This window comes from Podarcis filfolensis (assembly GCF_964270895.1).
Source record: "Podarcis filfolensis genome assembly, chromosome: 9".
Classification (NCBI taxonomy): domain Eukaryota; kingdom Metazoa; phylum Chordata; class Lepidosauria; order Squamata; family Lacertidae; genus Podarcis; species Podarcis filfolensis.
In genome coordinates, this window is record NC_139610.1 from 37,958,189 (window position 1) to 37,970,846 (window position 12,658).

Below are 12,658 nucleotides of genomic sequence, written 5' to 3' on the forward strand. Positions count from 1 at the left end.
CATTTCTGGTGTGTTTAAGTTATTTACAAACAACAGCACAAATAAATATTATAAAATGTCTGTTGGGGATGTCTTCCTCAGTTAAGCCATTTGTATCTTTAAAGTTCTATAACAAACGTAGTATTAAATAACGCACATTACACACTGAGATCAAATTCAGAACCATTCCTTTGAAAAACCAGTGCTGGCTGAGCAAAGAAAGATAATCTATAGTATTTAAGTCATAAATGGAGAACCTTTTTTCAGCCTGAGGATTTCATTCCCTCATTGCCAACTTTCCAAGGTCCTCACATGCCAGTGGTGGGTGGGCCCAAAACAAAAGTGGGCATGGTCAAAGCAAGCAAGGACAAAGTAGGCACACATATCAGGGGTGACCTTATTATTCAAGAGACTGAGGCAGCAGTCTCAGTCAGCAGATGCTCATGAGTGCACCCTGCACCCACTAAGCTAGCCTGCTTCTCTCAGGTGTTGTTGAAGATGCTGTCCCATCATCAGTGTTGAAGGATGCCAGTCTGGTTGGCTTTTGAAAATGGAATGGGGTGAAGGGGCACCATCTTGTCTTTTGCCTCAAGCAGCAAAGTGTCTTCATCAATACAACAATCAACAAAACCAGTGTGTGCACAGGCATATCTGTAAATTCCCCCTTTCTCACACAGCTTTTTTTCAAGCTTAGTTGCTGGAAAGGTGGTGGTCCTAATGGAGACCACAGCCGAGGAGGGGAGGGTTAACCATCTACATAAATATTGCCCCCCACCCCACTCTCCATGCAGTAATCAGGCCTGAAACAACAATAGATGGGGGTTTACAAGCCCATTTGCCATACACATCCTAGTCAGTTAATTTACTAATAACAGAATAACTTTCAAAGGTGGATTTGTTTTGAACTATATAAATTAGTTCGGTGAAAGCAAGGCTGAGGTGATCAAAACAGAATTAAAAGCAGCTGTAGAACAAATGGGGTTGATCCCTGGTCTCTAAATGTTGGAAGAGAAGCCTTTTAAGGGACAAACTGGATGTTCCTTTAATTGCCCAGTCACCAGCCATGTCTGGTTTTTATTATTTACCACCAGCCATGGAGGCCCCTAGTTTTTATTGGGACTGCAGCATGAGGAGATGCATAACCCTCCCCTCCCTGGCAATAGGCCTGAAAAATTCACCCAATGCACTGCGAATAGCATTAGTAAAAAGGCTCCCATTAGTGATATCCCATGCTTGCTAGCCAGACAATTATAGGAGCATCTATGTTGATCCACCAATACACTTAAATAGAAAAGGCTTCTCCGGGATCTCTTATCAGTTAAAAATGAAGGTGGAAGAATCAAATAGCTCAATACTCCCTGACATCAGAAACTCTCTGTATTTAGAAAGTTAACATGTGAGGGGAAATATGCAGGGTGTGTGTGAGAGAGAATGGGGAGGTCTCTGAGTGTGTATGATCTCTGTGAGAGAGGTGCACTTGAGAAGAGAGAGCAAGGAAAGATGCTTATGTGAAGTGGGTGACTGGTCTGTGTGTGGCGAGTGCTTGTGCATACTGTGTGTGTAAGCGAGGAAGTGTGGCATGGTCACCTTGCATATTTTTTCTGTTACTGGGGAATGATCCTTAATGTTGTTAAATGGCAACAGCATCTGGGTATATATGGATGTGGAATCAATATTGTGTGATCCCCATAGTTGCCAGCAGGAGGATGTGGCTGACTTCTCAGGCTAAGCATGAGGTTTCCGGGGTGGCGTGGTGGGGGGAAAAAGAGTTTGGATTTGATATCCCGCTTTATCACTACCCGAAGGAGTCTCAAAGCGGCTAACATTCTCCTTTCCCTTCCTCCCCCACAACAAACACTCTGTGAGGTGAGTGGGGCTGAGAGACTTCAGAGAAGTGTGACTAGCCCAAGGTCACCCAGCAGCTGCATGTGGAGGAGTAGGGACGCGAATCTGGTTCACCAGATTATGAGTCCACTGCTCTTAACCACTACACCATGCTAACAACTTTGAGAGAGTAATAAGAGGGCTTGAAGGGTACCCAGACCACCCCATTTTCAATCTCATAGGAACAGCAATGACGACTCTCTCTCTCTAATTTTGTGTTATGCCATCCTCCAATGGCAGCCATTTTGTATTCTGCCATGCCCCTTCCATAGCAGCCATTTTGTGTTAGTCGACACCCCATGGCAGTTGTTTTGTGACTGACATCCATAGCACTTGCTCAATATTCAAAATGTGCCGCTGGACCAAAAAAGCTGGTGACCTCTCTCTTAGTACAACTACTGGTGACAAGGATAAAAACACGTCTGCAAGTTCTTAGCCTGGAGTAGCCAATGTGGCGCCCTTCAGGTGTTGTTTGACTACAATTCCCAACATCCGTCACCATTGGCTATTTGGAGGGCACCACATAGCTAGAGGGCAAGGACATACTGAACAGGGGGCTGTGAACTAGAAGGACTCTTGTTTTGTAGTCAACCAGAGAAAGCATTGATATCCCAGTATCAATTGTTTCTTGTTAGCTGCGTTGCATAATTATAGCCACAGCCCTGTTTTGTCAGGAAAGGCAGACTTCTGCAGGGAAATGTCTAACCGGACAAATGTTAACTGTTTGTGGTGACAATACACTTCAGCGAGGTCACATTCAAAATGTCCTGATGTGCGTTAGACATTTTTAGTGCAAACTGTGCAAGAGTGGTTCTGGTCTCAGGTGATTAAAAGGAAGTTGGGTAAAAAGTAGCTTGAAGACAAAATAATAAAAGTAAAGAAAAATCACTTATTGGAATTATTTTTATTACTATCATTTATTAAATTTATATACTGCCCTTCATCAAGAGACCACAGGACAGTTTACACACCCGTGTTCAGAGACAGTATACCTCTGTCACCAAACACAGAAACATAATAGGATCTCTGCTGGATCAGGCCAGTGGCCCATCTAGCCCCGTATCCTGTTATCAGAGTGGCCATCAGGTGCCTATCAGACGTCTGCAAGCAGGGAGACCCAGCTAAAGAAGCATCAAGGTGAGTTAAGCACCCATTTATTTATTTATTTATTTAACACAGCAGCTCAGTTTGCTTCCCAGAAGCCTCTGGCTGACTTCTGGGAAAAGAATGCTGGACTCAATGGAACACTGAACAAATCCAGCAGGACCTCTTACGTTGTGAAGCTTTTCCCACAGAATTTGAGACAAGAACTCATTTCCTCACTTTGAATCTACTTTGAATCTACTTTTGAATGGAGAAGTTGTGGAATTCCCTCCACACAAAGATGCAGCTGGCTTCTTTACAGTACAGCTTTTTTCGCAGCTCATTACCCTGGCCTTTGACAGCTGTGAGGTGTGATTTAAATTATATAATACTTAAAATTGTATTAGATTTTCATGTAAATTCTTTTATCTTATTTTAAACCGTGTGACGGTCTTGCAACTTGCCCTGGGACCTTAAGGTCAAGGGTATGTGTAAGAAATCCTGTAATAAAGAAATGAAGTTATTGGAGCAGAAAATGTCAATACTATAGAGGAAGTATGAGGTATTCAAAAGGTTTTTGTGTTGCCCATCTGTCACAAATGTATCACATGATGTTTGCAAACTATTTCAATGAGGTTAATCCAAGCCAGGAACCCCTGGAACTACCACCCCTGCAAGGTGGAGGGTTTCTTACTTGGCTTTGGGAAGGTTGTGCAAAGGTTCTGGCAGTGTCCCCGAGCTCTCCTGCAAATTCCCAAAGCTTGGCACCTTGCTCACCTTCGGGGAAGGGAAATAAATGGAGAGCGGGTTTTCTTCCCCTCTCCCTTTATTTATTTCCCTCCCATCCCCATCTGCACAAAGCTGTGATCACATAAGTAAAATAAGTGTAAGATGCGACTTGCCTGTATAACACTTCTGCTTTTATTCACAGTGCATTTAACCAACATAAACATGGGAGAGTGTGTGTGTTTGCCGGTTAATGTTTTAATGCAAAGTTAGGCTCAAATATATCATGAAACAGATATGAGCACAAAAAAATTGCCACTGTTTATTTAAATAACAATCACTGTTCTTGGATAACTGGTCTAATCTTCATGCTGGCTTTCTTCAGTGAATGCCAGGACCCTTTCCAATTCATCCATACCATGCCATCATCTGTTCCGTGTTTTGCCATTTCTGAGGTATAATGCCCACCCCAGTAGTATCTGCCATTTGGATTGGCGGAATGGCAACGATTGTACCACCAGCCACCACCATCTTCTTTGGAACACTGTTTCTTTGGGTCTGGATTTGGCCTGCGGGGTGAAATATACAAAAGGTATATTTTACATGCACCAATAAAAAAGTAAATGCATAATCTGCAAATCCAGCATATATTAATTTATGTTATTAACTGTTTTCAGTTCTGAATTTTAAAGTGCCCTAGTGAAGGGTGAGTAATACATTTAAATTAATAACAATAGTAATGATAATTACAACCAAAATAAATGTAATTGTGCACCCAGTAATAGCTGTATCTTCCTTGGACAAAGTAATCTCTATTAATCAACCAGGAGATCATCCCATGGTTCTCCGAATGATGACTTATATAAATTACAGTGGTACCTTGGGTTAAGAACTTAATTCGTTCTGGAGGTCTGTTCTTAACCTGAAACTGTTCTTAACCTGAAGCACCACTTTAGCTGCGCCGCCGCTGCACGATTTCTGTTCTCATCCTGAAGCAAAGTTCTTAACCCGAGGGACTATTTCTGGATTAGCGGAGTCTGTAACCTGAAGCGTATGTAACCCAAGGTACCACTGTATATAGGTTATAACTCTTAACACTAGGGTACTTTTTATAATCTGTTCCAGCCTGACACCATGATCCTATACATGTCTAATCAAAAGTAGCTCTCCCTGAATTAGAAACACCCCCCCCCCAAAAAAAGCCTGACAGATGTATCTGTGTGCCCATCAGCCATCAGTGTTCATTTATTGCAATGGTAATAAACTATGCCAGCCTAACAGGTTGCAGTCATGCAACATTAAGAGTTGCAAAGGAAGCAATTCATCTCTAGTCATACCCAAATGTGTGTGCCAGAGTACAGTAGCAAACCAAGTGCAAATGCATACACATACCAGCCATCATTGTCTCTGTCGAAAGTGCTGAAGAACATGCTATTGTGGATTGTCATGGTTCGGTTTTCGCCATACAGCTGCGAGGCTCCTTCTAACAAGGCGTTTCCAGCTGTGCCCCTGTAGTTACTAACTGAGAGCTGATACTTGTTTGCTTCCCCCTGAATGCTGAATCCTCCATAGTGTGCTTTAACCTTATCACCATTCCAGTCTTCCAGTTCGATTAAAAGCTCAGTGGGTCCCATTTTGGTAAGCTGGCTGATTTTGTCATTTCCGAGCCAATATTCACCTGTGGTATAATGAAAACACATTGGCTAAAGCGATCTTCAGAAGGGGTTTTAAGGAATCTATTCTTTGTCCTAAATCTGTAAAACCTGAACCAAACAAGGCAGTTCCAAGAATTATGAGAACACCTAGCTGGACAATGAGTTAAAACCATACGCCATTTTTTTAAACAACAGAAACAGAGAAATCTTGGTTATCCCTGCTCTTCTAATCACCCCACTGCAACCAACAGTCTTTTATTGATTTATGGAAGAGGAAAGTTTAGAGACTGTTAAGACAGCTACAGAAAACACTTCTTGACACTGTTTTGCTGTACAAACTTTATGCATTGATAGAAAAAGGAAGCAAAGGTAGTCAAAAGTGGCAGGCATTAAGGCATTATGGTGGCAGTGTTTATCAAACCTGGGTCTCCAGTTGTTGTTAGACTACAACTCCCATCATCCCTGGCCACTGATCCTGTTAGCTAGGGATGATGGGAGTTATAGTCCAATAACAGCTGAAGACTCCACTTTGAGAAATGTCGTAATGATGAAGGCATTCATTAACACAGCCACTTGATCCATGTGGCTGCAAGTACATAGGAAGATGCATTATACCGAGTGGGACTATTGACCCACTTTGCTCAGTGCTGCCTACACTGACTGGCAGCATCTGTTCAGGGTTTTTGGCAGGGGACTCCCCCAACCCTACCCAGAGAAGCTGGAGAATGAACTTGAAACCTTCCACATACAAAGCAGATGCTCTACCACTAAGAAGTGATGCATCTCCCAAGTTGCAGTATGTCCTCTCACATTCTTCACCAGCCAAAGCAGCTGATAATAGTTCATTAATAAGAAGCTGCTCAGAGTCAAGATTCTTACCAGGGGTGTCACAATAGTTCTTTCCACCACTGGATGCAACATTTCCAAACCCTTTTTTATAGGAATCCCATGTTCTTCCAAAGTTAACACTGCCATCTTGGCGGTTTTGAATAAGAAGCCAGCCTGGAAAAGGTAAAAGGATGCAAAAATCACCAGTCATTAACCAAAACAAAGGAAACAAGAAGAAGAAAGAAATATGCTGGCACAGGTCATTTTAGTGTATAATCAATATGGCCTCAGTAATTTGTGTCTCAGTGTGTCTGAATGTACTGGTATATAGAAGACTTCAGTAAAATAAATAGCTGCACCTCTATCTAAAGGACATGCACAGTCTATTTGGACATTCTCATATCATTTCAATAGCAGAACTTGTCAGTGGATCATTGCTTGTGTAACAGAACGATACCTGCTAGAAATAATGAGATTTTAGCAACTGATTTCTCATGGGGACAGATGCCCATTCTCTGGATTATAACCTGAGATTTTTTACCTTGCCCATCTTGAGATGGGCAGGATATTTAATACCGAAATATGCAACTATGCTCTAAAAATATATGATCACATCAAGGGTGGCACATGAGATTTAAAAGTGCTAAACTTTGATGTGATAGCATCCCTAACACATAGGCTACTGGGGGTGGGGTAGGGAATCTTCTCAGAATTGAATTCCGGCCGTAGTTTGAGAGAATGTGCATCATGCTTAACTACCAAATACTTAATTTCAAAGTTAAGTTGACAGGCTGTAACTGTTTTCTTGTTAGCACAAAAGCTGCAGGTGCAATACAGTTGGTGCAAATTTCTTTGCCACTCTTTCGGTTCTCTTTACTCAACACAGTAGCAGCTTCAAATGGGCAGCTTCAGTGAGTCTTCTCCCTGAATAGCCTCCCCTCTCTCCTTGCCACTGTCACTTGGACTTGCTCTCTCCCTCTGGGACCAATCCACACCACTGCCTAGAAGGCAAGCGGTGGCTACAGTTCCTTCACCTTGCTCTTATCTCTGTTTGCATCCTGGAAGGGGCAGATGATCAGGCAGTAACAGCACAGATGGGGAGGGGCAAGGGGTCCTGGAAATCAGCAAGGAGCTCCTGTGGGCCACTGGCCCAACTCACCTCCATTGTCTGTTTTCATGTCGCAATAAACTCTGTATGGTTTGAAAAAGGGATCCGGTTGGACGAGATACATCTCAGATGTTTCACCTCCTTTCCGAATTATGTCTTCGCACTCTGCAATCAGAAAGCCATGATATATATTGCTGAGCAAGCTACAAAAATCTTTCCCTCCCCCCAATAGCTTGGTATTAGCAGAACCAATTACATACAGGCGTAAAATTGTTTACTGCCTCCCACTTTCTTTCTAAAGGATGAATGAAATTGAGAGGATGAAAGGAAGGAAAGAATACAGTCCCTGTACTGTCCTACTCACATCCCTCAAACACGGAGTTTTCATAGGGTCTTTGTGTTTAGGGTCCACACCCAATACTTTTGGGGATCCTACTGATGTGAAATGTCTTTTCTCCACCCGTTTTGTTAAAAAACAAGGTTCCCTCAGTAGAATGAGGTAATAAGAGATTTTCATTAGCTTCAGCAGGCATGTCAGTGAACCAATTACCACGAGGGCCAATTGGGAAGAAAGGAAGGAGTGGAGAACAGCAGGCAAGTTGGCCTTAGGCCAAGAATGTGGAACCTGCAGCTCTCCAGAAATTGCTGGACTACAACTTCCATCATCCCTGACCATGCTGGTCAGTGCTGATGGGATCTGAGAATCCAACAACAACTGGAGGACCACACATTCCCTGTCACTGTCATAGACCTTGGGATGAAGTTACAGGGCTGCTGTAGCCAGACCATCACCAGCCACAATGGACACAGAAGCTGTAGCTGGCGGTCGGATTGCCCTGCTCATTATTTGGTGGTCACAAGAGATGCGTCACTGGAGATGACAGTACGGTGTAAGGGTCTCTGTGAATGTGCCGGTGGCACCTTCAAGACTGCCTGTGCACCCGCCCAACTGTGGAGCAAGACAAGTCAGGGAAGAGAGAGAGATTACCTTTGCCCGACACCACAGGTATATTGCATGAAACCGTACAGGGAGTGCGACAGTTTTGCAACTGAGAAGTGACAGTTTTTTGCAGCTCTTGTATTTTCTTTTGCAAACTATCCACAACTGAACGAAGAAGTCGCAGGTTAGTTGGGATGTTGTTGTCTAGGTTATCTTTGATGAAAGTGTAGTGCTCTTCAACCTCCTTGTTGTATTGAGAAATTACATTCTGGTTATCTGGGGGAAAAAACCAAATTCATGTATACTTTTTTTTAAAAAAACTGCTAACAGAATAAAAGAGCATTTATTGTGTCAGTACATAGTACATAGTAGACTTTTTTCACCCAATAGGCTAGTAATCGGACACTGACTCCCACTGCCCTCGCATTCCTCTGCTGCATCCTTTGTGCATTTCTTTAGATTGGAAGCACCTTGAGGCAGAGAACTGACCTCTCATTCTTTGTAAAACAGCATCAGTGTTAATAACACTTACCCAGAGTACACCCACTGAAGTTAATGGACATGACTAATTTAAGTTCATTAATTTCAATGGATCTAGTCTGAGTAGGACTGAAAGGTAAAGGGACCCCTGACCGTTAAGTCCAGCCACAGACGACTCTGGGGTTGCAGTGCTCATCTTGCTTTACTGGCCAAGGGAGCCAGCGTTTGTCCGCAGACAGCTTCCGGGTCATGTGGCCAGCATAACTAAGCCGCTTCTGGCAAACCAGAGCAGTGCATGGAAATGCTGTTTACCTTCCCGCCAGAGCGGTACCTACTTATCTACTTGCACTTTGACGTGCTTTCGAACTGCTAGATTGGCAAGAGGAGTAGGACTTAGCCGCATATGTATGGAGGGTACAATAGAAATAATAAATACTAATACAGTATGTTATAAACCATGATCAAGATTTCACTTCTGCTTTATCTCCTGGACAAGCACTTCAGATGTTTGTAGATGACATCTGCCTATCTGGTCCAGCACGAGAGTCAGGAATTATTACCCTGATTACAGATTGATGGCTGGCTGATATGATCAAACTGCCATACTGATAAATGTGTCATTTTCATACATGGTTCGCACATTCCAGTTCCAATATAAGTCTATTCAAAATAGACAGCAGTGTTTAAGTTTTCATTTAATGCTATTTTTATGTCTGATTTTAATGTCTCTGCTTTTTTCTATTTTTGTTGTGTGAGTCACCTTGAGATACCCAATTACAAAAATATAACTAATACATAAAGTTAAGAACTATAAAAAATTTTTAAAGCATTCTGCTGTCCCACCACATGTTTGTGCAGGGAGTGTGGTCACGAATGTGCCCTCTGGTGGTCATTATTATCATTCATCTTTCTTGAGAAGCCTTTCAGGATACCCAGAGCAAGGCAGTTTTGCCTATGTATTGATTTGCAGCATGTGATAAATGACAATAGCAGGGTTTACCTAGTACTTGTTTCTGTTTCTTTGCTAGCCTCTCATCCAGCAGATGGGTATAAGAATATATAGTTGAAGTGGACTGCTCTAGCTTCTGCACTTTGTCTGTTAGATCCTGCACAGTTGGCTTCACCGTCCTTTCCTGTTTCAGCAGCGCAGTCCGCAGCTCACATCCAGTTGGGCATAAGACTCCCTTTAAAAAGCACACACACACAAACACAATGCAGCTGAATGCAGTAGGTTAGAGCTAACATGACATTAAGTACATTTTTTTAATTCAATGTGCATGCTTTAAAAAAAATAAATATGCAAGTAGTGATGCCATCCCATAGTGCTTGGGTATGGGTGTGCATGGAGTTCTGAATGGGTAAAAAAAAGAGAGCCACATAATTGGCCCTGTCTATCTGATTGCTTAATTCATACATGACCATGAGTGATATGGAATTGAATCACAAGAAGGTTACCTCCACAGAATTTCAGGCATATACAGATCGGGCATACAAAGTAGGTGCTAACAAATCAATTAATTGGCCAGCCACACATTTGTAGCTGGTTTTGTCATAACAGATGGCTAGTAATTGGGAGAGATAAAGAACAGAATGTCTGTGTTATGATGTGTAAACAAGATGAGTTCTTAAACCATTAAAATAGCTATTGTTTAAAAGCAGCTGCCATATAAATACCTGATGGCCACACAGATGTTTCACTACAGACCCGGCAAAGTAGCTCTGAAGCAAGCACCCCAGCAGTGCATGTTTGTAATTTTTGAAGTATCAGGATTACAGCCCAAAGCAAACCAACAAGAAATGGACTGATAAGCACATATACTTTCCCACCGAAGTGCTTCCGAGAGGTAGCCTTATCAAACAGGATGAAACCTACTACTTGCTCTTAAGAATTATTGTCCCACCACACTAGTAATGCACATAAACCTACCAGCTCTTCCGACATATGTTTGCAGCCTCCATGGTCAGGGAATACAATCTGCTCTCTTTTTCGGCCAGCCACAGGTGGTTTAGCTGGACGAGCCCGATATCGAAAGCCACTGCTGGGAGGAAGAGGAGCTGGACGGAGAGTTGGATATGGCTCCCGTTTTTTGTTCAGTGGCCTGTGACCTCGTGCATCTACTCCATCGCCGTCAACCTGTTCACCGACGGCAGTGGGAGGATAAATAATCCTGTTACTGTTATAATCTGCAAATTTACATTATAAAAAGAATACGTCGTGCATCTACCAAAGTTTTTATTCCTCCAAAGTTTTGTTCATTTTCCAGTTGCTCTCTCCTGTGTACTTTGGGGAGGGGCTGGGGCTGCATATTTTTAAAGTTTTCCCATATGTTCTTAATGGTTTAAAATGTTTTCATCTATTTTACTTATTTTTCTTTAGCCTGTACTGTTTTGCTGCTTTGTCATGTTCCATCTGGGCTCCTTTGGCAGAAATGGCAGGATGGAAACTGAATAAATAAAGCTGGTAGGTTCACATGTAACGCTAAGTCATAGTTAAAACAAACTAAGGTTTGTAAGCCAACAACAAGTCATGGTTTCAGACTGTGGTTTGTTGGCAGTGAATAAAGCACAGTTAAGCACTGGGCAGGGTTTATGTGTAATACTAAGTCATGGTTTAATAAACCATGGGTTGGTATTATGAACAAACCAGGCCTGCTCTAGTATTTTGGACTGGAGCGGGGGGCACAGGGGTCATCAAGGAAGCTCAGAATAAAACTGTATGCAGAAATCTGTGGTTGAAGGCAAGTAAATTCTTCAATATATTTGACATTCTTTTGAAACCTATTAAGGGATGGGGAAATCACTTAGCATGTGATCTGGAGAATAACAGCAGATAGAGAAATGCCCGCCTATTTATTCTTTGTTTGGACATGCACCCTTCCCAGCATATTTTTTAATTGGAAAAAACTGCATTGAAATGTGCAGTTTGGTCCTAACAATTATGAGTTTTTGTGCTTACAAATTCATAAAGATGCATAAGGAATAGGGCTAATATTCCTTAGATATTCCTAACCTAACATCCCAATGAAATGAACAAAACCTGAGAAAAAATAAATCCAAAAGCAATGGAAGGCAAAAATCAATTTTAAGATAAAATGAGATAATATATTACAATACAAATAATTACCCAGTGAACTTCATTCAAAAGATTAACTGAATTCACAAAAGGTGACAGTGTTCCCATAGACAAAGTTCATGTGCTATTGAATTGTCATGTTAGAGAAATTTTCTTCCCCCTGATGGTATCATGTCCTTTTCAGTATCTTATGTGGAAACAGTCAAACTATACCTGAATAATCCCATGAGGACCAGCAGGCTTTCCTCACCCCACCCGCCAGCTTTATTTCAAGAAGTGAATGATAAGTGTCTCTGGAATGGCAATATTAAATAAATTCTTAAATTGGAGGTAAGTGCATTTTTTTCACACACACAATTATTTGACAGCAAATTATAAGCAAATATATAAGTTTCTGGAACGGAATCCATAATTGTAACCATTATGTGGTTTGTTTTTCTTTAATTAAGAAGAAAACTCGGTCTTACCGGAGCTGCGGTTGTGGTTACCTATATAAAGGAAAAGGGAAGAAAGAAGGGAAAAGGATCAGCATTAATTACACATAACTCAAGAATTCAACCCTTCTTTCTTACATGTTTAGTTTGCAAATTATTATTTCCTTAATGCAAATAAAATGGTATTCGGTTTTGCCTCTATTTTCTGAAATCTAAACCAAAAATGCGAACACATGATTATTATTATTTTTTTAAAAACCTTTATATTCTAACCTCCTCTTCATCATCATAGTCAACAGCAGCCTGGGATTTAACGACGACAACAACAGAAAGGAGAAACAGCAACAGTAGTTTCATGATTTTGGATTGCGTGAGCATCTTAGCAGCTTTCCTCCCCTCTGTAAAATCAGAGAAAGCAAGCCAGTGATCATATATAAATGAATCAACCTGAAGTATCTTAGCTGGTTA

The 12,658-nt window shown here is 41.6% G+C and overlaps 1 protein-coding gene and 1 long non-coding RNA gene across 2 annotated transcripts; one reads left to right on the forward strand and one right to left on the reverse strand.

Annotated features, from left to right (window-relative positions):
• Window positions 1–3,844: 3,844 nt before the first annotated feature.
• On the reverse strand, window positions 3,845–12,658 carry FGB (fibrinogen beta chain). The gene is made up of 9 exons (XM_083631242.1): window positions 12,464–12,658; window positions 12,224–12,244; window positions 10,611–10,817; window positions 9,684–9,867; window positions 8,252–8,479; window positions 7,315–7,428; window positions 6,207–6,329; window positions 5,065–5,350; window positions 3,845–4,241 (listed from the first exon to the last, which is right to left on the reverse strand). The coding sequence occupies exons 1-9, from the start codon at window positions 12,566–12,568 to the stop codon at window positions 4,010–4,012; spliced, it is 1,500 nt and encodes a 499-aa protein (XP_083487368.1). The 5' UTR covers window positions 12,569–12,658; the 3' UTR covers window positions 3,845–4,009.
• Window positions 10,824–12,086, forward strand: LOC310770548. The gene is made up of 2 exons (XR_014552259.1): window positions 10,824–11,144; window positions 11,941–12,086. It is a non-coding gene; the product is annotated as an uncharacterized lncRNA (long non-coding RNA).

What these genes read in the sequence shown, in the direction of transcription:
- FGB (XM_083631242.1), bottom strand. Translation starts at nt 12,568, where the DNA reads ATGCTCACGCAATCCAAAATCATGAAACTACTGTTGCTGTTTCTCCTT. An exon ending in CATGAAAACAGACAATGGAG is followed by an intron (nt 6,330 to 7,314) that starts GTGAGTTGGGCC and finishes TACCTTTTCCAG; the next exon opens with GCTGGCTTCTTATTCAAAAC. An exon ending in GACAGAGACAATGATGGCTG is followed by an intron (nt 4,242 to 5,064) that starts GTATGTGTATGC and finishes TTCACCCCGCAG; the next exon opens with GCCAAATCCAGACCCAAAGA.